The following is a 27,408-nucleotide window of genomic DNA, read 5'->3' as shown; positions in this document are numbered from 1 at the left end:
AAAGGGATAGGGGCTGGTCACTCCCAAGTAGTTTGTTCCGCATTCCAATGGTTTCCAAGTGTTTTTTCTTTTGAGACTCAGTATTCTCTTTGTATCCCCAAATTTCTATTTCAGGACCATGATGAGGTCAGAACTGCCATGGAGGAGTAGAGAGGGGCCATCTGGTTTATGTCAGTGTCCTCTAAATGTGTGGGTATTCATTCGTGAGCAGAATTGTTAGGATATAACCCCCTTCCCAACTGCCTCCATATGTCTTCTCCTAAAAGATAAATTGGGGGCATACAAACATTCTTCATGAAGGTTACATTGGTGTGGCTCTTTTCAATACAAACTTTATAGGTCTCTGTCTTGTATTTTGATATTCCTGGACCACACTTTATTGGGCTTCTCATCACAGATATCCTAGGCCTCAGCACAGTCCTTTATTTTGATGGCTATGGTATATACTTTATTAGCTTGGGAATTTGGGACAAAATTTTACCTAAAGTGAGACCCGATTGTGAGTAGCCTGGAACTGATTTCCCTGACCCAAGTCACCAGGTTGTCACAGGCTGTCTGACTCTGGTACTCCTTGTTCCAAAGGGAAAAGTGGAAAGAGACTTTAAAATAGTTCTCTGCTATATATAGTAACCATCTTTGGATATAAATGCCTAATAACTCAAGTTCAAAGTCTTATTTAAAAGTAGAATCTACATGAGCTATGTGAGGACCCATGAAAAATATAATTTTTCCCCCTACAGATCATCATGTTAAACTCAGTTTCTGACCTTCATGGCTACATTGACAAAAGTCAGCTGACACAGGAGTTAGGGGGAACTCTGGAATACCGCCACAGTCAGTGGATAAATCATCGCACTGTGAGTATTGACTTGTTTGGGCTTTTCTTCCTCTCTTTGTTTTCCAGAAGACAGGGCAATTAAAGATCGGCAGTTGTGAGATCACTGCAGGTGGCTGCCTGGCCTTGGGAATATTGGGATTTCTCAGCTACTGACTGGTGAAGAACTAGGGTGTAAGGGTAAAGGCTGAGTTTTTTCCCCCGCTGACCACGGAACCTCCCTGTATCTTTTGGTGCAGGGGCTTTGGCAGTCTTAACTTGGGGTGCACCTGGGAGTTTTAAAAAACCAACACCCTGCTATATATATCTCATGAATTAATTTTTTTTACGTGTTCTAGAATGGATCTCACACATTAAAATTTCATAAATCTTCCTGGATGATTTAAATGTACGTACAGATTGAAACCCAGGGAGTTAGAAGAAGCTGTACTTAAATATTGCCAAAATTACTTATTGCCTGAACTTGGCGAGTTCCTAAGCCTCTCTAAGCTTGTTTCCTCCTCTGTTAAAGTGGGACTAACACCAGGCATGGTGGCACACATGTGTAATCCCAGAGACACAAAAAACTGGGGTAGTAGTAATGTAGGTTCAAGGTCAGCCTGGGCAACTTAGGGAGGCTCTGTCTCAAAATTTTAAAATAAACAAGGCTGGGGAGGTAGCTCCGTATGGAGCACTTGCCTAGTAAATGTGAAGTCCTGGATTCAATCCCCAGCACTGCAAAAGAGAGAAAGGAAAAAAAAAAAAAGGATTAACACAGCTGTTCTCTGTTAGAAGTAATTTTGTCCCATGGAGGATATTTGTTAATGTCTTTAGACATTTTTTGTAGTCAGAACTTGGTGGCGAGTAGTTAAGGCATCTAGGGACTAGGGACCTAGGATCCTGCTAAACATCTTACAATGTGCAAAATGGCCTCTACCACAAAAAAATTATCCAGCCCCAAATGTGAATACTGCCAATGTTGAGAAACCTTGGACTGCCAAAAGCTACATGGAAGTTTGATGTGGGGAAGGAGGGGAAATACGGTCTGTGAAAGTGCCTGATATATAGTATTTTACTTTTTCCTACTTGTATTGGTGGTTGTTGGGCTAAAATAGAAGTTTCAGTGATACATTACTATGATCTGAATGTTGGTATCTTATCCCCTGCCCCAAATTCATATGTTGAAACCCAATGTGACAGTATTAAGAAGTGGGGCCTTTTGGGAAGTGATTCTGTCAGACTTCACAAGAGGTGAAGGGATCTGCCTTGCCCCATGCCTTGGGCAGACCAGAGAAGGTGCCACCTATGAGAACAGGCCCTCACCAGACATCAAACCTCCTTGCACTTTGATCTTGGACTTCAAGCCTCCAGAACAGTGAGAAATAAATTTCTATTGTTCATAAATTACCCAGTCTAGGGTATTTTTGTTCTAATAGCCTAAACAGGCTAAGACAGTCACCAGAAAATATGATCCTATACTTTCTTTCCCATTGCCCCACTCTCCTAACCCCTAACCTTGAAAAGATTAGGTTTCCACAGCAAAACCCACTCTTCCTTCACCTCCCTTCACAGCTTGTGATGTCAGCATTTTTCTTTGTATCTGGTCACTTTGGAAGCATGTTGCTCAATATTTACCAGTGAACACCTGAACTGCACGTACATATTAGGTATGTGCATTTCAGATATAATGTTTTGTGATTTTTTTCTAAAAAACAAAAAAGGAAATTTAGAAATTAAACACTGTATTTCTTTCAAAGCTACAAATTCCAATTCCTTCCTCACTTCTTTTTGAATTCCAAGGAAGTTTCCCAAAACCTGAAGAAAGGTCCCCCAACCTGGGCCAGAACCTTTTACACTTCTCATCAATTTGGTCACAAGAATGGTGAAAATCTCATGATGTACATATAATTCTAAATAAGTCTAACTAAGAAAGTTGTCAGGGAAGTTAATGTAGAGTGTTATAAATGAGGGGATGTGAGGGGGTCTTCATAGGCTGCAGACCTCTTTATATGCTAGACCATATAAATAGTGGAACCTGGAGTGCTTCTAGGCTTTATTTCTCAACTTCCTAGATAATCAAAAAGAATTCACTCAGCCTTATTGGGCTAACTAGCTCTCCCCTTTGCTCTGATTTCTCTACCAGATACTTATTTTATCATGCTATTCATGTTTTTCAAGTTACCTCAAGTCAGACAAATTTGTGATAAATACATTTTAAAGAGATAAACCTTGACCTTTTTGTTTCAGAGACAAAAATAGGTCTTTGAAAACTTAGTTAAAAAAGGCCAAGGTCATGAAGAGTGGTTAGAGATGGCATGGGCAGACATTCACACACTTCCTTCCCCACTAGATCTAGTTTATAGCCACCTTGTTTGTGGTTGTGCAGGTCTTAAACACATGATAGTGAACTTTAAAAAATGCAACTAGTATTAGAAGACCAGTGATATTCTGTTCATGCCTTTTCCACAGATAGATAATTTTATAAATACACACATCTAGTTAAAAACTTAGAGTAGAATAGTATAGAAGCACATACACATTGTTGTATATCTTATGATTGAAACATATAGATTCTTTTTTATTTTGTGCTTTTTGGATATCAGGTTATTGACAAATGCATAGAAATGCATAGAAAGGTTAGGACTCAAAGAACCTTAACATCATTTACTTCAATCACTTTATACAGGAAAGTGACCTTCAGAGTAAAAAAGAAGCTTATCTAAGGTCAAATGGTCAAGTAGTGGCAGAACTATAACTAAAAAGAACTAAACCAACCTCTTTTTAATTCCCATATTAGAATCAGGTCCTCTGCCCATTTCCAAGGTGATTATTCAGGGAATAATATGGAATCAAGTTAATTTGTTAAGAGGTGACCTCTCCTCTGTTTCAAGGATGACATTTGCAGGCCTCACACCTGACATTCAGGGTGGTCACTGTTATTCTTATCATAGTTGTAAGGTATTTATTGTCACCAAAATCCTTTCACAGTTGCTATCCTTTTTTATCCAAAAAAAAAAAAAATCCCCACAGAACAGAAAGTATTTCTCCTATTTTTCAAGTGAGGACTCTGGAACTCAACTGCACCACATGGCTTATCCAAATAACACGATTAGGGAAGATTAGGATCTGAACTCTGATTCAAATCTTCAATTCTCAAGGCCGAGATCTTCTGAGGATCTAGTTTTAAATCTAATTTTGCTAAATATAGCTTTGAATGCCAAGTTGTAAGATAATATGGCACTTAAAAGTACAGCTCAGGAGCCAGATCTCATCTGACTCCAATCCCACCTCTGCCATGTATTTTTTGATATGTCTTCTGGGAAATTATTCTCAACATGCTTTAGTTTCCTCATCTATATAATGTGGGATGATAATAATGATAACTAAGATGCATTAGAAGAAATCGTGCATATAAAGCAAAATATATTATAATCTTAATATTTGTTATTATTCCTCCCAGTGTTTTTTTCTCTGTTATTCATCATAGGCTATTAGTGAATACAATTGAGAGAGTTTTATATATATATATATATTATAGTTATCTCAATATAATGAAACTAGTGTAGTTGAAAGAAAGATTTTTACAAAAGAGTTTGGATTTCTAAGCCAGAAGCACTAAGGTGCTCAAAGTTGTGGCTGTTCAAATGCTAACAGGGAGATGTCCTCCCACAGCAATACTTCATGTATGAAAACAGCTGAAGTAGAGAACCTTTTGGGTCCAGACAGTAGAGGGAGTGGGCAGTGCTCTGGAAGCTTTATCATGCCAGCTCCAGCCCCAGGCCCTGGCATAAAGACAGGCCCTGTCAGATCTGGTACATTCTTTATGATGTGGGTTTGGGTTTTCAGAAACAGTTCTCTGATAATGTAGGAACAGAGGTCATTTCTTCCCAAATGAAAATTCTGTAGAACCTTTTTGTTTTTTCCATTAACTCAATAACAGTTTATGGGCACCCTCTGGTACCACACCCTGGGAGTACAGAGAAGAGTGTGACACGGTGCTTGCAAATTTTATAAAAGAGATGGGACAGGAAGACGTCCCCAATCCATCCCATAGATGGAAATAACTCTCATAAAGGTCACTAGTGACCTAATCATTATCTTCATTCCCCTCCCAATTTTCATATCCTCTCAGCAGGATTTGACAGGCCTCTCAGAGGCAGCAGGAAGCTGGAGGAGGGATGGGGAAAAAGAGAAGGTATTGCAGGGACTTAGAAGAGAAGGTGAGGTTTTTTTAAGAAAGAAAGTGGGGTGGTTCTGCCCTTTGTGGCATTGCACCTGCATAAATCTGGAGTCAGACTTAATGTTTATTACCCTGGAGTAATGAACAGAGCCCTGAACCCGCTGATCTTAGTTGTATCCTCCCTTCCTCCCTTCCTGCCCAAGTAATATGATTTTGGGCAATTCAATTAACTTGTTGGAGTTTCATATTAAAGTACAGCAAATGCCTCCAACTCTATATTATTGAGGTGATAGATAAATATAGTATCAGGGACAATATGTGGCACTGAGAAAAGCATAGCTAATTCAGTGTTGTTCCATTGAGAAAGTATATTGGTGAATGTTAACTGCTCCGTGTTATTATAATTGTCTGATTTTCCAGGCCATAGAAAACTTTGCCTTGACATTGAAGAATACTGCTCAGATGCTGCAGACATTTGGGTCCTGCCTGTCCATGACAGAGCTGCCCAGAGGCATGCTCTCCACTGAAGACCTTCTCATGTCCCACACAAGACAGCAGGACAAACTGCAGGTAACTAGTCAGTGGCCTCTCAAAGGCCAGCTCCTGGCACAAACCATAGCAGAATTAGAGTAAAGACTCTTTTTGCTTCTTCTCCAGTCACTTGGCAGCCATTGTCCATCTGAGACCTTCCATATAGGCAGTATGTGAAGAGAAAAATCTCTGGAAGCTGCTGAATGTGAGATCTAGGGAAAGCAGCCTAGGGAAGACAAACCCCTTCCAGCACTGTGCTGGCAAGATGAGGTGTATAAGTACCCGTCCAAGGGCAGATCTCTTATGATGACTCTGCTTAGAACACAGCAAGATGGCATGGCATTGCCAGGGTGGAGAGGAAAGAGAGTTGATTCCAAATCTGAGCTTTCCAGCAGCTGTTTTGAAGTTTGGGGTTGGACTAATAAACTGACTAAGTGCTTCAGTTTCTCAGGGATGTGTTGTTTTATTTGAAGACTAATTTGAGAAAAGGGACTGTGGGAGGTGCTCTGAAATGGGTTTTAGGAGGAGGAGTGACGCCTATTAAGTGATTCACAAAAGCATGTCAGAACCTGCTGAGAAGGGAGTTTGGCAGATTTTTCAGACTATGCAGTAAGAGAAGTCCTCCTGGAGTTTCTCGTTGCATGTCTGTCAGGCCCTGGGAAACACAAACAGACTGAATGCATTATTAATCAGAAGACCCATTTTCAGTAGACAGCAAACTAAGGACTGGGCATTGGTACACCTTAACATTGTTTGAATCTTTGATACATCAAATTTGAAATTGCTGCACTCTTATCTGTAACTCAATAATTGCAAAACTTTTTGCTAGATGGCTGGTTTGTTCACTTATTCGGTGTTAATTATTGAGGACCCACCACTATGGGCCAAGAAAAAACCCAAAAATGCAACTTTGAGAAACACGAAGTCTGGCTAGGGGAGTCTCAGAGTCTAGTGGTTTAGGGAAATTAATTCTTCTGCCAGAGAACATTGCTGAACTCCACCTTTCGGGGAGTTGTCATCCAGAAAGAGCTCAAAGTGTATTCCCAAGCCTACTTCCAGTGATCCAAAGATCTGGAATGAAACTGAAATCCTGACAGCATCTTGGAGATTTTCCCAGGAAATGCCTCTGAGAAGCTTGACCTTTTTTCTGTTCCAAGTAGTTGGCCAAGCTCACCTCCCCTGATTCCTGTGAGGTCCAGGTTGCAGAAAGCAGGGTTGGGAGTGCCTGGGTGAAGTCTGCTAAGGAAAGAGTTTGCAGATGCACAGACTAAGACCTTTAGGAGTCTGCAGAGCAGCAGTTAGTAGGACAGAGTGTAATGGGAAGGATGCTGAGCATGGCAGGCTGCCAGACAGGAACTGTAAAACAGAGCTCTGCACAGGCGGTCGTGAGCACAGAGCACAGAGCCTTCTTCCAAGGAGCAGCTGCGGAGCAGAAGTACCCGAGATGACAACCTGTCACTCAGATACTTCTCAGGCAACCATTAAGCAAAGCATTTTTGCAACTTTTGGGTACATATTAGAATTCAGCTTGGTTTAGGGATGTAGCTTAGTGGTAGAGTGTTTGCTTAGTATGCAGGAGGCCCTGGGTTCAATTCCTAGCACTTAAAAAAAAAAAGTTCAGACCCTCCCAAGTTAGGTGTAGTAAGGGCACATACAGTGCTCTGGGGAAAAAGTTTAAAAGTTTGGATTTTATACAAGGACACATACCTAGGGAGTGAAAACCAATCAGATAAGTCCTGCTGTCTGTGCAGCAGCGATACTCTGGGAAAGTCAAATGAGCAGGCACTGTATAGTTTTGACACAGGCAGAGTTCCACAGAGGTAACAGAATGGGAAGGAACCAGTCTACAAGATGGGGGAAGAGCATTTTCCTGTGCATAGTGACCAGCTATTTTCAGACTTAGAACACACAACTCTGCTTATGCCGTGGAGTAACTTTTTAGATCCACAGAATGTGAAATGCTATTTGACAATTATAAAGAAATAATTTTACACTCTAATTATCATATTTCAATTGGGTTAAATATCTCTATATAACCTGTAAGACAATTAAAAAGAATTTAGGGGATTCCATTGAATTCTCCTTTTAGTAAGAAAATAAATGCAGCCTTGCATAAACTGAAGATCATGCTTATGTTTCTATTCCATGCTGTCCCAAGGTCATGGACAAGACCTGTAACTATTTGAGGATAAAATTCTCAATTTTATTTATATTAAATGAATTTGGATTTAAAATATTCTGTCTTTCCAAGTAATACTAATATTCTTTTAAAAATAATACAGAAGGTTTTCCTTTTTGTGATGACTAATTTTTGGCCAAATATAAATTTATTTCTTTCCTCCTTATAACTTAGAAGCAAGAATGTCGAAATTATTAAACTGGAGTTATATTTTTCCTCTTTCTCAACTAAAAATGCATTAAGAAGAAAATGATTTATATTAGAAAAAGGAAATACTTTTTGAATTTTTATTTATAACTTAATAGCTTTTTATGGTTATTTACACATATCTTATTTTACATCTCTACCTTTTTTTCTTTTTCCCTCGGTGCTGGGGATTGAACCCAGGGCTTCATATATGCTAGGCAAGCGCTCTACCCTGAGCTACATCCCTAGCCCTTACCTACATTTTAACTAAACATTCTCTAAGAAATTAAAATGAGTTCTTTTTCATTTAGAAAACATCTTCCTAAGTGAAAAGCCAGTATAGTGTAAGATTAATTCCTCAGAATGGTGAACTTTTAAATCTGTTTTAATATGTATAAAAGTTATGGTGTATGATTTATTTTTTTTCTCTCACCCTAAAGAGAAAAATTTCTAAAACAGTTTCTAAACAGCTAGCATGGCATTGGGATACTTGGCTTGACTGATTTACCTTCTCCTGGGATCTTTGAGATCCCTTATCTTAGATCCTTATAACCACCCAGTCACTTGACAAGCAGTCAAAATACTAGAGCTATTGAATTCAAGAGTTTTTATAGCCTCATTTGCTAATTCTCTGTGGAGTTGTTACTACTTTGTTCAACACTATCATAACCTCTTTCTTTTGGCTATCCTGGATATCAAACTAATCTGTTCACACAGGAAAAACAAAATCTGAAAACATTCACAGCAGAACAATCTTATCAAACTTTTAAACAAACCAATGACTTTAAAGAAGGCTCTTATTTAGTAACATAAATTCCTTCCCCCAGTGTGAACCGCAATTTGGCTCTTAATTCATCCTTACAGTCCAAGAGTGCTTCCAATTTTGGTACAGGATGTGTAATTTTCTATCCAATGAGATCATGGCCACTGGGCTTGGTGCTAAGATTTGAAACTCTATTTTCTGTGATTTCAGTCTCCCATCTGAGAGTCAGGAAGGAAGAGCACGTGTGCACATAGCTTTCCCCGGGAGGGGTTCTGTTCCTGATGAATGAGACTAGTACACACAGCTTGGCTCACTGCCCATGCACTGCCTCTGTCTCCGCTGGATGATGAACTAGAGGCTGGACTCAGCCCATGGCACAGCGCCCAGCTCTGTGCTTGCCCCGTCTCCACAGGGAGGCTCCCGTTTCCTGAGTACAGGCGACTTGGACAGGCAGTGGGCTCTCTCACTCTGCAAGCAGTACTCACTCTGCCGCCACTGGTGGATACAAAGGAAGGAAACTCTCTGGAAGGGAGCATGAATTTATACACAAGGTCCAGAGACAGTGCCGTGAGCTCCTCCATCCACACTGAGTGCAGGCAGTAAAAAAATTAAATACTCAAAAGGATGAAGGACACTATCTTTCCATGGAAACTGAAACTATTTTGGGATTAGGCTCCTTACCTTTACCCTTTCTGAGAACCATAGTTGCTCCATCTTTCCCTTTTGTTATGGCAGATTTTTTGTAACCTTACTGAAGCTGACCATGTGGTTTAGTCCCAAAGCAGTAACCAGGTCATGATTTTTGCCTATGGTTTTTGTTTTGTTTTAAACAGTGTGAAGGTGATACACAGGGTATGAAATCACTTATTAAGATCCACCTTCCCTATCTCAGATACTTCCCTCATGTCTGCAGCTCTCTGAATATGTCTCTCCTTTCAGTCCCTCTCCCAGTGTCTCCATATCTCCTTCTGTACTAAGCTATATGCCTCTTTTCCTTTAGCCTCACCACCCTCCTTCCCATCTGCATTTCAAAGTGTGTGTGTGTGTGTGTGTGTGTGTGCGTGTGTGTGCGTGTGCGTGTGAGCACCTGTAAAATAATACCAGAATCCTTTCTGAGGTTCAGTTAAGAAACTGAGTGGGAAAATCCAGGACCCTCTTCGATGGGTGGAGGAAAAAAAGGGTAAGGACAAGTATACATCATATCTATGTTTTCCCATCATATCTGATGTACCTTTATTCATCTGTAACCTGTCTTCTTTTAGACTATTACTAATTTAGCTACTCTGCAAATATTTAATGAGCATTGATGAGATAAGAAGAAAAGAGGGCCCATGCTTGAGAGTGGAAAAGAAGGGATGCATCCAATTCGCAGGCAGGGGAGACTGCCATTTGCTGACTTGGGGCGTTGTCTGAATTGGACAGAGTCGCGGAATCCAAGGAGCTGTCTAGACATCACACAGATCTAGGGACAAGTTGGAAGTTGGGTATGGTCAAAGTAACCCTTTAAGGGAAATACTGGAATGAGATGGGAGGCAATGAAGAAAGGCATGAGGTTGAGAGGACCCAGGAATTCTATGTGAACATAGTTGGGGTGTGGGGGTAGATTCCTCCCTTACCTGGAGGCTGTGTGAAGGCTGAAGAGGTCACTTAGCCTAGAAGAACAGTTTCAGTGCTCACAGGCACAAGAGTATTTCAGTATTTCAGTTAGAATCATGGGCCTCCTCTAATCCTCAAGAGCATATCAAATCAGCCCCGGTAACCCAGGAACCAAACCCAGAATTCTGAAGAGTAAAATTCTCAGGCTGAATATGCTCCTTTTGGCTTTCAGCCTGGCCCTTATGATTAAAGTTTGTGGTAATGAGAGGTGACCTCCAAGGTGAAGTCTCTGAGCTACTGGATTTGAAAGAAAATAGCTTCAAAAATAGCTTGCAAAGCACCATGTTAAAAGAGTATTATAGAATTAGTAGTTGCCTTGGAAGTCCAAATCTTTCCATGTCAAACTGAAATTGCTGCCCATTTCTGATAAACTTCTTGAACCACAATTAGGACCAGGCCACAATTAGGGGACAGTTAGCAGAGGGGAGTGTTTACTAATGAGACCAGATAAAATACTTTCATGGTCCACTAGCAGTTATTGTTTTATTATTGTTTGGCAAATGTCTAGCACTTAACATTCAATTCCTGTCATTATTTTTTTGTTTCTGGTCACTATCTTGGATTAGAAACAGATTTTTATTAACTAGGTTTTCTTTTAATGTACAACAACAGCTTGAGATCTACACAAAAATCTTAATAGATATTTGCTTTTGGAGAGGGAAAATAGACAGGCTGGGGACAAAAGAATTGCTTTTCATGTCACGCCCTTTTGTATGTTTTGAATCTTGTATCATGAGTATGCATTACTTATTAAGGATAAATTAATTTTTAAGTTAATTGACTGCATCTTGACTTCTTTGACATTTAACATCCTAAATGAAAAACATATGGATTTACCTTTTTCCTCACCTCCCAAATACCGTGAATTTGTTTTTGTGGATTCCTTCTAAGAAAGTCTATATTTTTGCTTTTCTAGGATGAGCTGAAATTACTTGGAGAACAAGGGACCACCCTACTGTCATGCATCCAAGAACCAACAACCAAAAATCCCACCAGAAAACTCAATATCAGTGAACTTGAGAATGTAGCTACCATGGAAAGGTGAGTGAGTAGGTGGACTTTGATTTCTCAGGAGAGAATGTAGACCTAGATGTTCTAAAACAACTAAGAACAGGCTGGAATAGATACTACTGGGTCTTAGTGAGGCCAAGAAAGAATAATATTTGGGACTAAAGGGGGAAATAAATAATATTTAGGAGAGTTCCATTCCCTCCTCTTATGATATGCTCTAATCCCAGGATTTCCAGAGAGATGATGGTATTTGTTGAGTTTCATTTCCAAAAAAAAAAAAAAAAAAAAAATTGGTTTGATGCTGTTATTTACACATGTGTAGTCTCAGGTGGAAAAAGAAGAAGGCACAAAGGTTGGGTCACCTGAAGCACATTTTTAAAGCACAGTAGCTGCATCTGGAGTTAAGTTTCTTCCTGTACTGCAGGTGTTTGAATGTGTGGGACCCACTAAACCCTAAGAAAGACACAGGTGACACAGTCTTTAATAATACACAGAATGTCACAATTAATAACATTGATGGAAGACATAGGTGGTACATAACATAGGCCTATGCAGACACCTGTAGAAATGAATGCTAACATAAAGTTGCTTTTTCGTTATTTCTTAAAAGGCTATTAGTTCAATTGGATGAAACAGAAAAAGCCTTTAGTCAGTTTTGGTCTGAGCATCACCTGAAACTTAACCAATGCCTACAACTACAGCGCTTTGAGCACAATTTTTATAAGGTATTGTTTTCTTTCTTAATATAACTTCCTTTTTCTTAATATAACTTCCATTTTTCATACAGACCTTTGATTTTTCTCTTTCCCTTTAGATGCTCTGGGATTGGGATTTCCTCTTTTGCCTAATCCAGCTCCCTCTTTACATCCTTACTATTTCATAGACCCCCACATTTGCAGTGGAGTAACAGCAATCTAGAATCCCATTGTCCCATTTTCCTGTTGACATATGTAGCATTTCAGTGTTGGTTTAAGTTGCTTTTAGATTGATGAGCTGTTGAATGTAGTTCTAACATTCTAACTATGAGTGCCTCTAGATCCCCAGCTTAATCTGAAAGGTACTAAGCTGAAAAAAGAAGAAAGAAGAAAGGCATATATTGATTCACCCAAGTCCTGATCCTTTTAGATTTTTTAGGTTTTCTTGCACATAACAAACCTATACTTTTACAGATGGGTGCTTGTTGTTTTACTTATGCACAGTTCTAATGTGTCCTGCAGGTTAAACTTGCCCTGGAAAATTTGCTGGAAGAGCTAGCAGAGTTTACGGGCATTGGAGACAGCGTGATGCATGTGGAACAACTTCTTAAGGAACACAAAAAACTGGAGGAAAAGGGCCAGGTTTGTTTTTTGAGGTTTTTTTTGTACTTGGAAGGAAGTTGCTATGAACAATGACAAATGGTGTTCAATCATTGCTGTTAGAGGGTTGCTAAATGACCCAGGAATGCCCAAATCCTGCCCTTCAGTCACTCCACCCCTACCACCAGGTCCCCAAGGAGATAGGCATGTTAACAACTATAACAAATAATATGAAATAAGACCCGTAGCAGAGTCTTACTAAAGCTTCTAAAGCATATGGAGGAAGGTAGAAGTTCAGGTGTACCTCTCATGGGATCGGCAGCCAAGTGGGAGAAGGTCACAGTGGGTGAATCACTGGCCAAGTCAATTAGCATAGACAGTTTAGAGCTCCTCATGTAGAGGTGAGGGTTGGAGGCAAGGAGGGGAAATTTTTTAAAAGGGGAAACCAGAAAAAACAATAATTGGCGGGGGAAATGGATTCATATTAGTTCTTCTGCTACACAGAATTGACAAAACTTTTCTCCTGTTCCATGCCCCAAAAGTTGTAAGTTTCAGATTTGTAAAGGAGTGTGTATTTATTTACAATTCCCATATCAGAATTAAGCAAGTTCCCAAATCTGCACACCAGTCAGCACTCAGAAGGAATTCTATTCTAAGTTCTTATAGATTCAGTTTATTACAGATTTAGAAAAAATGAGTCATCTCTTTCCAGGAAAGTGCCTTTCTGCTTTTTCTTAATTAAGTTCTCTATATTTTTCTCTCCAGGGGACTGAGTCCCCTGTGATTAGTACTTCCTTTCTGAGCTAATCTAGAGGGATGTTTCCCAGATGATAATTTTACAGAACTGGAGATTGCTTCTTGAAGTGTGAGCCCTTAGCTAGTCTCATAGGTGCCACCTGAGTGAAAACTTATAAAACATGCAGAATCTCAGGCCCTATCTAGGACTCAGAATTGGCATTTTAATGAAATCCCCAGGTAATTGACAAGTACATTACAGTTAAAGACGTACCCTTAAAGACTACAAAATGAAGGTCATGCTAAGCTGAGGGTGTTCCTGGGCATGTGTGAACTCACAAACCCACCTGTGCACCCAGCTCCTCTCTCAGGAATCCCATCCTGCTCTAGTGAGCACCTTCTCTTATCAGTGATCATTGATAGCTAAGTATTTTAATGCTAAAAACACACAAGTCATTAGAAATTGAACTTCACATATATGATAATGACGTGTCACAAATTCTCTAGAATAGACAGCCCCAATGTTGTATAATTCTAGTTTTTTAATAGAACTCTTTATTAAATATAGATACCATGTATTTTTGCTTATATAAATTTATATATTAGGAAAAAATGTCTCACCAATAAAAAAAATACCTTCATATATAAATGAAGGTGGTTACTGACCAACCAGGAGAATGTTAATTAATCAACAGGTATTCCTTGTCCTAGGTGTTGTGGGTGTGGAGAAACACTCAAGACCCTGTCTTCATGGAACTTACATTCTACTAAGGAGAGAGAGTTGATTAAAATCAGTCAAATAAAATAATACCAGATAGTGACCAGTGACATAAAGAGAAAACAGGATATAAGAGAAAGTGACTGGGGTGCTACTTTTGCTAGAATGGTCAAGAAAGGCCTTTGAAGGTGGCCTCTGATCTGAGATATCTGTAGTCACACAAAGCTTTGGGGACTAGCATCAAGACAGAGGAAGCTACAAGTGCAAAGGTCGTACATGAGAATGGGGTTGGTGAGTCAAGGAATGTTCCTGGAGCACAGTGAGGACGTGAGTTGGGAGAGATGGACAGGGCCCCATGGTCATATTGGGCCTGAGATCTTTGCTGATGATTTGGATTTTATTCTCAGTGATAACAGAAAGCTACTGGAGGGTGTTCTTGATTACATTTTAAATAGTGATAATGGATCTTCACAATAACATTGCATTCTTTCTTCTGTCTACCTTAATACATACTTTTTAAAAATGGCTGATCAAACCTAGAGATGAAGCATATGATCAGGGAACATAGGAATGCTCTGTGAACCCATGACCCATTTTTATTTTTATTTATTTATTTTTTCCATGATCCATTTTTAATGGGCAAAATTCTTGAACCAACTAGACTAACCCACTGGATGTGACCTGTGTCCAGGGATGGATTTCATCCATCCTGTGCCTCACTTTCCAGTTTATAAAATCTACTTTCCCTAAGATGCACTATACATAATCCGCTACCTTTGGGTATACCGAACAAAGCTATCTTAACAAAATTGAGATCTTCCTCAACATGTCTTCTGTCATGTTTCTAAGAGGAATTGTTTTTTCAGATAATTAGGGCTTGGCTAGTCTTCCCATTTGTCCTGTAAAGTGTTAAAGGAACAAGGTGGTGGTGTTCCCAGAGTCCTAAGCCAGAGGGGGCTTGACGTTAGGAGTCCCAAGAAATCAGTTTCAGGAGATTCCAGATGGTGGATTAGAGGAAGACTGCATTTCCAGTTGTATCATGGCTTGGGATTCAAGCAATAGGAGTACTGCTTCTCAGTGAAGAGGGTGATTGAAGAAATTGACTGAAATTCAATATTGGACAGTCAGTGACTCTGAAAAACCCGGAAACCTGGAAGTATTGAACAAAGGACAAGAAAGAGTATATGGGAGCCAAGCCAGGTGCAAAAGTGACAGTGTCACAGATTCACCTCAGCGTGGGGGATAACACAAATGGAGAAAGAAACACAATGGACAAATTTGGCAGAACAGAAAAGAAGTCCAACCTTAGCTGAACCATACGCTGCACAGTGAGCTGATGTTTACAAAGTGCTCTGTGTTTCTCAACCAGCAAGTGGAGAGCTCAGACTCAGGTGGAGAGCCATTTTGAGAAGACTACATTTCAGCTCACTGCTGCAGGAGGAGCCTGGGAGAGCACAGCAAATATTGTCAAACTGTCCCAGAAAGCACCCACCATGTGTCCTAGGGTATGCCTAGTAGATCAAGATTAAAACAGGCGCAGAGAAGATTGTACATGGTGGAATGAATTTGGAGGGAAGTGCAACTTGATTTCCTTTTGAGTCTGGCAGCTCCCATGAGCAGCTGAAGAGGGTTGGGAAATTCAAGAGGTGGACATGATTACACTTGGGGATTGACCCTGGGAAGGCCATATTTGTAGGCAATAGAGTGCACAAGACCTGTGGAAGGTTGGCTCCCCTTCCCTACAACTAGAATTCTTGGGAGTTCCCGGAGATCCAGATCCCCAGAAGAGAGATTGGCATCTCCCTGGCCATAGGGATATTTTGATTTAATCTCCCCAGAGAAGATACCACCCAACAAAGTCTCCAAAGGCCTGATTTGAGCTAAGCCCTAGCTACCAGAACTCCCCATTTAGAACTCTGTACTCATTGATCTGGTCTGTCCAGCAAAACTCCAATGCACAGTACTTCCCATTCTGCCTTATCTTACACTGGTGAGAAGGGAAGTTGAAGGTGATTTTAACTAGCTTCAGTTTCAGGCCACTCCAGCTGGCAGCTGGGTGAGCAACACAAAAAAAAGGAAGGATTTAACAACCCAGCACTTGTTGTAAGCAGTACATAGTCCAAGGAGAAACAGAAAGAAGGACAGTTGGGCATGGAACATCTATCTTTGTGGACAGTTTTGACCACTTCAGTGGAGATTATTTTTTCATTTTTTTCCAATTTCTTTCCCCTTTTTTTTTTCTTTGCATGTGTGTTCTCACTGTGCTGATTGGTTGGTGGAGATATATATATATATATATATATATATATATATATATTTGTTTCTTTTTTCTCATTTCTCATTAGCAATTTTTTTTAGTTGTTGATGGACATTTATTTTATTCATTTATTTATATGCGGTGCTGAGAATCGAACCCAGTGCCTCACACATGCTAGGCAAGCGCTCTACTACTGAGCCACAATCCCAGCCCCCTCATTAGCAATTTTCATTTCCTTTTTTTTTCTCTTGTCTTTTAAGCATTAGAGTTTGTGGTTCTTTTTCATTTTAAAATCTGATTTTTCCTTCTTTCTCTGCTTTAGTCTCCCTCTCATAGCCATATTGTCTTATTCTATCTCTTTTTCTGTACTTATTTTATTTTCTCCTTCTTTATAGCCATTACTTGCTACATCTCTTCTGCTTTCTCTCTGTTCTCGTTTTGAACATTCTAAAGTTTCTTTTACCTTTCTATCACATTTCCTTTTCTCTTAATGAACTGTATTTTTTATTTGATTTCTATAGTTATAAGTACTGTGTATTATGTATATAGTTATAGTCTAGTCATGTTGTTGTGGTTATAAGTACTGTGTATTATGTATATAGTTATAGTCATGTTGTTGTGGTTATAAGTACTGTGTATTATGTAGTTGACACCTGCTGTTTAACTTAATGCCAAATCTAGTTCACAGCTATTTATTCTTCTTGCTCTTGAATATTCCTGTTTTTGTGGTTATTAGTCCTGCAAATGTCATATTAGGCACTGTGTATTTATTTTAATACTATATATTGTTCATTACTATTGTTGTTGTTTGTCTCTTTTCTGTGAGGTGCTGAGAATCTACTATGACACTATGAGTTCACAGGTTAGAGACTTGGCTGTTGAGAAACAGCACACTTTGCTCTACATGCAAACCAACCATGCTCAAACATCAATGATACTTTAATACAAAAAATAGAAGAGACAAAAACACAAACTAATAACCAGTCCCCAAGAAGGAATGGTGAGAGGGGACTCCTCAGGACCCACTCATGGACATTCACTCCTACAGCAAAAACAAAGACAATTAACACAATGACTTTGGATACCACACCAATGATGGGGTCTCAATCTAGATCTCTCCCATGCCTCTTTACAATATACAGAATTGTTAAGAAGAGCTATCACAGAGGTTGAACCCACATACCCTGTTATACACAACACAATAACCAGATCTACAAGAAGGACCCCATTCTTTTGAGACCTACGAGGAAAGTGAGATCCTCAAGCTCTGACACAATATACACTATGTCAAAATACACTAATTTTGCTCCACATGCAAAGTTTGAGCAGGGAAACTATACTAAAACTCACTTAGAAATAAATTGAAAAATTCACTACAATTTGATATCCCAGAACACTTTGTCAAGAAAATGCTGTGACCTAAAAAAGCCAACACATAAGAGTGGAAGAGAAATCCCTCACAACAGCTGAATAAAATCCAACATAGGAATACAAGAAATATGAAAAAACAAGGTAACATCACCTTCTAAAGTTTACAACTCACAAGCAAGGGACTCCAAAGATATTGAAGTGGATGAAATAACAGATAAAGAATTCAGAAGAATGATTTTAAAAATGATCAATGAATTCCAAGAGAACACAGAAAAATAATTGAATGAATTAAGGAAGTCAGTACAGGATATGAATGAGAAATTCAATGAGGAAATAAAGATACTGAAAAAGAACTACAAAAACATCTTGAAAATGAAAGACACAATAAATAAAATAAAATGTTGTGTTGAAAGTCTCTCTAATAGAGTATCCTATGCTGAAGACAGAATTTTATAACTGGAAGACAAAGTGCTGGCCTTGAACATTCAGACATTATTAAAGAAAAAAAAAGTAACCATGGCCACTCTGGGACAATTTTAAGAGACCAAATTTAAAGAATCATTGAAATCAAGGAGGATTGAGAGATGCATACTAATGGCATGGATAAACTCTTCAGGAAAATTATAATAGAAAGTCTCCTAAATCTTGAGAATGAGATGAACATTAAGGTCCAGGAATCATTTAGAAACACAATTGGATCAAAAAGATCAAAAAAAGAATCTCCCCATGACAAATTATAATTAGAAAAGCTAACATACAGAACAAGAGTAGAATTTTAAAAGCCCCATGAGATGAATATAAGGTCACATTTAGAGGTAAGGCAATCAGAATTACTTCTGATTTCTCAGCAAAAATTCTAAAATCCAGGAAGGGTTAGAATTGTGTGTTCCAAGCCCTAAAAAATAATAACTGTCAAACATGATTGTAGTCCAGCAAAGCTATCCTTCAGACTGGAAGAAGAAATAAAAACCTTCTGAGATAAACAAAAACTAAAGGAATTTATGGCTACTAAGCTGACACTGTTTTGTTGGCTACTACACACAGAAGAAATGAAAAACAAAATCCAGCGCTTACAAGTGAGCAATTAAGCAAATGAGAAACAGGACCCAATTAAACATTAGAAATAAATCAAAATGGCAAGAATTACATCTCTTTATAATAACATTTAACATAAATGGTCTCAACACTCCAATTAAAAGACATAGGCTTACAGATGAATTGAAAACAACTATATACTGTTTGCAAAAGATGCACCTTACAAGCAAAGACATTTACAGGCTGAAAGTGAAAGGATGAAAATCAAGTAGGATTGAGAGATGCAGACTAATGAAATGGATAAACTCTTCAGGGAAATTGTAATGAGTTTTCCAAATCTTGAGAATGAGATGGACATTAAGATATAGGAATCATTTAGAAACCCAAGTAGATCAAAAAGATAAAAAAAGAACCTCCCATGACACATTATAATTAGAACAGCTAACATAAGGTAGAATTTCAAAAGCATATAGAGCCCACAAATAAGCAGGATTATTTTATAGCTATTATTTTATCCAATTAAAATATTATATAGATATCTATTAAACCTATTTGACTTATCATTTCTTTTGGTCTAAAAAGTCTTGACTGAGTTTATGTCTGGATAACTATCTAATGGTAAGAGAGGAGTGTTGAAATCATCCAGTATTATTGTACTAGGGTCTAACTGGGTCTTTAAATTTAGTAGTATCTGTTTTATGTAATTAGGTGCACCAATGTTTGGGGCATAAATATTTACTATCTTTATATCTTCTTCTTGGATTATTCCCTTTACCAGTATGAAGTGAACTTCTTTGTCTTTTCTGATTATTTTTGGCTTAAATCCTGCTTTGTTGGCTATAAGCATAGCTACTCCTGCTCATTTGTGGGCTCCATATGCTTTTAGAATTCTACCTTTGTTCTATATGTTAGCTGTTGTAATTATAATGTGTCTTCATAAGAAAATCAGAAAGATCCCAATAAAAACCTAGTGATACACCTCAAGGCCCTTGAAAAAGAACAAACCAATTCCAAAACCAACAAAAGGAAGGAAATAATTAAGATCAGAGCTGAAATCAATGAAAGAGAGAATAAAAAAAATACAAAGGAAACAGAGTTGGTTGTTTGATAAGGTAAAGAGATTGATAAACCTTTAGCCAAACTAACCAAAAGAAAATGAGAGAAGACCCTAATTAATAAAATTAGAGTTGAAAAAGGTAAAATTACCACAGACATCACAGAATTCTAGAGAATTATTAGGGACTATTTTGAAAAGATATACTCCAATTAATTGGTAAACCTGAAAGAAATGGATATATTTCTAGACACATATGACCTGCCAAAATTAAATCAAGAGGGCACAGAAAACTTAAACAGATAAATAAGTAACAATAGACAGAAGCAGTCATAAAAAAGCCTTCCAAGAAAGAAAAGCCCAGGACCAGATAGCTTCTCAGGTGAGTTCTACCAGATCTTGAAGCAGAACTAATGCCAAATGCTTCTCAAATTATTCCATGAAATAAATTGAAACACTTTCAATTTTGTTCTCTGAAGCCAGTATCACACTGATACCAAAACCAGAGAGGACACATCAAGGGGAAAAAATTTACATACCAATATCCCTGATAAATTTAGATACAGAAATCCTTAATAAAATATTAGCAAATAATATCCAACAACATATTTAAAAGATTATATATTATAATCAATTTGTTTTTATTTCAGGATTGCAAGGATGGTTTAACTTATGCAAATCAATAAATGTCACTCATCACACAGTCATCTCAATAGATGCAGAAAAAGTCTTTGACAAAATTCAACACCCATCCATGATATAAACACTAGAGAAACGTGGGATAAGATGTAACTTACCTCAATATCATAAAGGGTATAATACAACAAACCCAAAGCCAATATCACTATGATGGGGAAAAACTAAAAGCATCCTTGAAAATCCAGAACAAGACAAGGATGTCCATTCTCACTACTCCTATTCAAATAGTACTAGAAATTCTAGCCAGAGTAATTAGGCAAGAAAAGGAAAGGAGGATGTCAAATTGTCACTGTTTACAGATGCTATGATACTATAGTTACGAGATCCAGAAGCTCCACCAGAAGACTGCTAGAGCGAATAAACAAATTCAACAAAGGTAGCAGGTTACACAACCAACATACAAAATCAATAGCTTTCCTCTATGCCAATAATGAATCTTTTGAGAAAGAAATCAAGAAAATAATTCTATTCATAATAGTCTCAAAAAAGAAAACCAAAAACTAGGAATAAATCTAAGGATGAAAGACCTCTACAATGAAAACTGCAGAATACTGGAGGAAGAAATTGAAGAAGACATGACACAAGAAGATGGCATGACCTCCCATGGGCATAGATAGGTAGAATTACTATTGTTTCAATTGCCTTATTACTGAAAGCAATATACAGATTCAATGCAAACCCTGTCAAAATATCAATGGTATTCTTCACAGGACTAGAAAAACAGTCCTATAATTCATTTGGAAGAATGAAAAACCCAGAATAGCTAAAGTACTTCTAAGCCAAAAAAAGAAATGCTGGAGGTATTCCAAAATCTGACTTCAAACTAAATTACAGAGCTATATTAACAAAAACATCACGGTATTGGCATAAAAACAGACATATAGAGCAAAGAACCAAAATAGAGACACAGAGACAAACTGTTTTACTTAACTTTTGCATTGCTGTCCCCAAATTGTCTAATACAAACAACTTAGAGGAGGAAAGTTTATTTGGGGCTTATGAGGTCTCAGTTCATATATGTCTGACTCCATTGCTCTGGGTTCAAGATAAAGCAGCACATCATGGGGGAAAGGTCCAGAGGAAGAAAGCCACTCAGCTCAAAGCAGGTTCAGGAAGCAGAAATAGAGAGAGTGGGGAAGGGGCCATAGGGAAGAAGTATGCTTCCAGGGCATGCCCCCAGTGACTCCCCTCCATTTGCCTACAGTTACCTCACAGTTAGTCCATTCAAATTAGGATGGATTGATAGGTTACAGTTCTCACAATCTGATCAGTTCACTTCTGAATATACCTGTACTAATAAGTGCTTTTGGAGGACACCTCATTTCCAAACCATAACACAGACTCACACAGATCCAGTCATCTAATCCTTGACAAAGGTGCCAAAAACATAAAAAGACAGCCTTTTTAAAAAATGGTGTGGGGAGTGGGGAGACTAGTTATCCATCTGCAAAAGAGTGAGACTGAATCCTTATCTCTTACCCTGCACAAAAGTAAACTCAAAATGGATCAAAGATCTAGGAGTCAAACCAGAAATTATGCAATTCCTAGAAGAAAATATAGGATCAACACTCCAACAAATAGGCACAGGTAACAACTTTCTCAATAGGACTTCTAACACTTAGAAACAACACCAAAGCTTAGGAAACAACACCAAAATTAATAAGTGGGGTGGCATAAAATTAAAAAGCTTCTGCACAGCAAAGGAATGTACAGAGAGAATCTACAGAATGGGAGAAAATCTTTGCTAACTACTTTCCTACACAGGATTAATATTCAGAATATATAAAGAACTCAAAAAAATCAACAATAAAACAAATAGCCCAATAAATTAATGGGCAAATGAACTGAACAGACGCTTCTCAAAAGAAGAAATACAAATTGGCAACAAATATATGAATAAAAGTTCGACATTTTTAGCAATTAGGGAAATGCAAATTAAAACTACATTAAGATTTCATCTCACTCCATTTACAATGGCAGCCATCAAAAATACAAACAATAATAAATGCTGATGAGGATGTAGGGGAAAGGAACCCTTTTACACTATTGATGGGATTGTAAATTAGTACAATCACTATGAAAATCAGTATAGAGGAATACTAGGAATGGAATCACCATATGATCCAGCTATACCACTCCTCAGTATCTACCCTAAAGAATTAAAGTCGGGCTGGGGATGTGGCTCAAGCGGTAGCACACTTGCCTGTCATACGTGCAGCCCGGGTTCGATCCTCAGCACCACATACAAACAAAGATGTTGTGTCCACCGAAAACTGATAAGTAAATATTTTTTAAAAATTCTCTCTCTCTTTCTCTCTCTCTCTTTAAAAAAAAAAGAATTAAAGTCATCATACTATAGCTATACATGCATACCACATTTGTAGCAGTACAACTTACTATGGAACCAGCAACCAGTGAATGACTGGATAAAAGAAAATGTGATATACATACACAAAAGAGATTTATTCAGCTGTAAAGAAGAATGAAATTAAGTCACTTGCAAGAAAATTAATGGAACTTAAGAATATTATGTTAAGTGAAATAAGCCAAACTCAGAAAGTCAAGAGTTTTACATTTTTCTCTCATATGTGGAACTAGAGAGGAACAAGAAAAAGAAAGGTGGTGAGGGTGGTGAGATTTCATGGAAAATCAAAGGAAGACCACTAGAGTAAAGGAATGAAGGAAGGGAAAGGGGAAATGCTGTAGCATTATGGTGTATATCAATTGTTACATTGTGTTATTGTGTGCATGTATAAATATTTAACAATAAATTCCACCATTATGTATAATTCCAGTGCACTCACAAAAAAATTACAGGTTCAGACACTCACCCCAGAAGCAAAATGGAAAAAGTAATGGTTAAAGGCAGGAAAGGAATTTACTCAATACAGTTATATTGGAAAGACAAGAGGGATCAAGCATCCTCGGCTCTGTTTTCACGGTAACTGACATGAGCTCCCAGATAATATAGCAAAATGGGGCTAGAAATATGCATAGCCAAGCAGCCTTGGTCAAACTGTGGTCTGGTTGGTCATTTTCTCAGGGACAGCCAGGCAGAGCCTTGTTAACATCTATGGGAAAGTTGTTGTGATGGGGCGGGGGGCGGGGTGGGGGCAGGAGCTACAACTCACCCCAAGGTGTTTATCCATCACACTTGTTCCTGGAGTCCAAGGTGACTTCGGGAGGGAATGACTCAGATCAAAAGAGACATGCAAAATTGAGGTAGAGATGCCAAACTTGTAAGCTGCTTTTAGTTACCTGCTGGGCATTTGCAGGCATCTGCAGGCTTCAGTGCATAGTCAACACTTTTAGCAAAAATAGCCTTTAAGTCTCTATATTACAGTTTTTGGCCAGAATTCATCAAACATCTGGTTAAGATTCATCCTCTTCTCAGCACCAAGGGGTGAACTTCCCTGTCAGCACAGCTAAAAACTGGTTCTGGGTTGTTACCAATATGCTCATGAGGTAACCTCTGAACCAACTCACTAACCAGACTCACGTCGCATGCAAATTAAGCCTATTCTTTATCCTCTTATAGTTTGAGGGTTTAGCAATCATTGAATACTTCTTCCTGATTCTGAAAAATAATGATCACAAGGACTATATTCTATAAAAGCAGAATTTACTAAAGTGCTTTGGCTTTGGGGATGGGCCAGTAGGGCTAGTAGTGGAACTAGCATGATTTCAGCCTTGACCTCGCCCCGAAGGCTATCCTCTCCCTACACAGCTACTATGCCCAAGAAGGTATGGGATCCAGGCCATTAACTTCCTAAAGATGTCATCTAGCTTGACGGTTATGGCTTTTTTGTCTAAGTGTGAAATTTTTAAACATATAGGGAAGCAGATAGAATCATAAAATGGACTCCCATGTGGTCGTCATTCCATATTGTACCATTAACTTTCTGCCTTTCTTGTTTCATCTGTCCCACCTCCCCATTCCTGTGTGGATTCCCTGACAGGGTGGCATCACCCTCTTTCTGACAATTTCCTTCCATGGTAGACAATGCCATTTTCCCTCTGTCTTAGTAGTTGTGTCCTGAGGGGAAAAGCAGCTGTTATTACCATAAAGATTTCTGATTTACATGTTACAATTTAGCTATCTGGTCTTAGGGAATTTTCAGCATCTGAAAAATGCCAGATAGGCTTGTGGTCAGAAAAACAGATTTTAGCCCTTTATCATCATTTCTTTTTCACCTTGGAGGTTTTGTTTATTATTTATCTTGAGCAGGAGCTGTATAAACTGAACAATAAGTGGCGATTTGGGGGTTTTATTGTAAAGTTCCTGGTGGGCACCACAAAGATGTGATAATCATAGCTGTGCAGTCCGCATTCTCAGCATGCCTGGCAAGCACAGGTGAACTAGAAGGTGACAGGAACATGGGTGGGAGCTGGATTCAAATCTAGGCTCTAACAACTACCAGCTGTGACCCTAGCCAAATTACTTAGCCTCTCTGAACACAGTATCCTTGTTTATAAAACAAGTAATAATTTGTACCTTGCAGAATCTGTGAAGACTAAATGAGTTAGATGTATGGTTAAGAACCTACTGAGTGCCTGGAATGTAATAGGTGGTCAGTACTCTGAGGTTATTTTTATCATCCATTCATTTCTATAATAGTGATCTTCTAGCCATCCAGAGGCTGAATCAGGGTAGATCCTGAGTTATCTCTATGGACCTTCCCTGCAGATCCAATTGGACCTGTTGTTCACATCTCTTGTCTACCACCTCATGGTTTTTTTGTTTGTTTGTTTTGTTTTTTGTGGTGGTGGTGGTGGTGGTTGTGGTTCTGGGGATTGAACCCAGGAGTTTGTGCATGTGATGCAAGCACTCCACCAACTGAGCCATATCCCCATCCCTCACCTCGGGTATCTTAAGAACAGGACTGAAGGGTAAGACACTGCATGCCAAGTGAAGGTCAGGCTGTGATTGCTCTAGGGTCCTTAGGAGGTATCTTGTTTGAATTTCCCTGAACCCAGAAAATTCTGTGTTATGCTTAATAAATTAGGCAGCTGGACTTAAAAAAAATGTCAACAGACTTCTCTGCCAAGTTTTCATATTTCTATATTTAACCAAAGTCCGACAAGTTTGAGCAACCAGATGAGGTCTCTAAGCCTAGGCAGAACAAGTGTGGCCATTTTTCTCTGTTGGTCAGAGCCAGATTCTGGAGCCAGGCTGACTGAGTTGGAAGCCTGGCCTTCTCTTTCCTACCTGGGTCAACTTCAGTTTTTCCACTTCTCTTTTGTAAAACAGTACCTATACTGGAAGTTTTGTTGGGAAGAGACAAATAATCATTGTAAAACATTCATATGTGCTCAGTAAACAATAGCTGTTGTTCTTATCACGGAGTAGTAGGGAAGATTCTGTGCTACAGAGCATTCCCTAGGTTCAGTCTGTAGGGACTAAGCAGTGAGTACTGCAGGGACTAAACAGTCCTAATAAAGGTCTCTCATTCACTCTTGATTCATCCTGCAAATATTTATTGATCTACTAGGCCAAGCACTATTCTAAATTCTGAGCTATGAACAAAAAGGTCAAAACTCACTGCCCAGGGAATTAGCATTCTAATCTCCTCCCAGGGCTGGAGACCATTGCATCTGGCTGGGTCTTTGCTCAAAACAAGAAAACTGAAAATTTGACTCTGAGTTCTTTAAACTAGTCACACCTTGATTTGTGTCACTTTATTCCCATATCATCACTCCTTTTTGTTTTGCACAACAGTCATTTAAGCACCTTTTATGTCCCACTTATATTTAAGTAGCATAAGAGCTGGCACAGTGCAGACAATGGTTAAGTGATCTCAATACAGTGAAAGGTAAGCTCTGGTCAAGAGAACCATAGGGTTTGGGGGGAACGAAGAGAAAGAACATAAGATAGCAAAATCAGAGAAGTTTCCTGGAAAGGTGATATAGATAGAGTTAGCTTCAAAGAGATATAGGAGCAGTAGAGAGTCAGGAAGAGTGTGAGAAGGAAAGGATGGGGTTTTTCGAGGCCCAGAGAACAGATGGAGAAACCACAGAAGCCTGGAGCTACCTGAATACTGGGAAAAGGGCAAATTAGTCATAATTACAGCTACAGCAGAGAACAGAGCTGAGGGACATAGAGCAGAGTTAGTAAGAGGCACACCAAGCTATGAGCCAGATAATGAAAGGCATGTGCATTGCTCTAGAGTCTGAACTTGCTCCTGAAGATCTTGAGGGACTTGTAAAGACTTGAAGCTTAGGAATGACATAGACATATTAAGGCATTGTGTTGATATTGCTGCTCTGCCAGTCTGGATGATTTAAAGAAAAATGTATTAGTGTTCTCCAGAGCAACATAACCAATAGAATATATGTAATTATAAGAGATTTTATTAGATTGGTGTGTTAGTCCGCTTTTTGTCATTGCGATCAAAATGGCTGCCAATACAGCTTAGAAGAGAGAAAGTTTACTTTGGGCTCAGGGTTTCAGAGGTTGACCAATTTCGTTGCTCTGGCCTGAGAAGCATAACATGGTAGAAAGGGGTAGCAGAAGAAGACTGCCCAGCTCATGGCGATTGAGAAGCAGAGACAGAGAGAGGAGCCAGGGACAGATATAGTTCAAGGCCATGCCCCCAGTGACCTACTTCCTCCATCCATGCCCTGCCTGACTACAGTTACCACTCAGTCCATTCAAATAATTAATCCATCAAGTGGATTAATCTGCTGATGAGGTTACAGCCCTCATGATTTAATCATTGCCTGAAAGTCCCACCTCCGAATCTTGCTGTTTGGAGCACCATGTTCTCAGAACATGAGCTTTTCAGGGACATTAAAGGTTCAAATCATAACAATTGGCTTACATGATCAGAGACTGAACAGACAGTAGTAACTGTCTGCATGCTAGAGATTAATATAGCTGCTCAGTTCAAGAAAAGTTGGAAGCTCAGAATAAGAGAGAGAAGC

The 27,408-nt window shown here is 38.8% G+C and overlaps 1 protein-coding gene and 1 non-coding gene across 2 annotated transcripts in view; both read left to right on the top strand.

The window, feature by feature from the left end:
- Positions 1 to 27,408, top strand: part of Mcf2l2 (MCF.2 cell line derived transforming sequence-like 2) — a 236,592-nt gene that overhangs the window by 100,311 nt on the left and 108,873 nt on the right. Inside the window, exons 6-10 of the mRNA XM_077795511.1 lie at positions 741 to 857; positions 5,415 to 5,564; positions 11,226 to 11,350; positions 11,931 to 12,045; positions 12,538 to 12,657. Of these exons, the coding sequence (XP_077651637.1) occupies positions 741 to 857; positions 5,415 to 5,564; positions 11,226 to 11,350; positions 11,931 to 12,045; positions 12,538 to 12,657 (627 nt within the window). The remainder of the gene's footprint in view (positions 1 to 740; positions 858 to 5,414; positions 5,565 to 11,225; positions 11,351 to 11,930; positions 12,046 to 12,537; positions 12,658 to 27,408) is intronic.
- On the top strand, positions 7,059 to 7,132 carry Trnat-agu (transfer RNA threonine (anticodon AGU)). The gene has a single exon. It is a non-coding gene; the product is annotated as a tRNA-Thr (tRNA).

Source organism: Urocitellus parryii, chromosome 2, assembly GCF_045843805.1.
Source record: "Urocitellus parryii isolate mUroPar1 chromosome 2, mUroPar1.hap1, whole genome shotgun sequence".
Taxonomy (NCBI): Eukaryota; Metazoa; Chordata; class Mammalia; order Rodentia; family Sciuridae; genus Urocitellus; species Urocitellus parryii.
The sequence above is the reverse complement of the archived record's forward strand: the minus strand, read 5'-3'. Positions and strand labels throughout refer to the sequence as shown.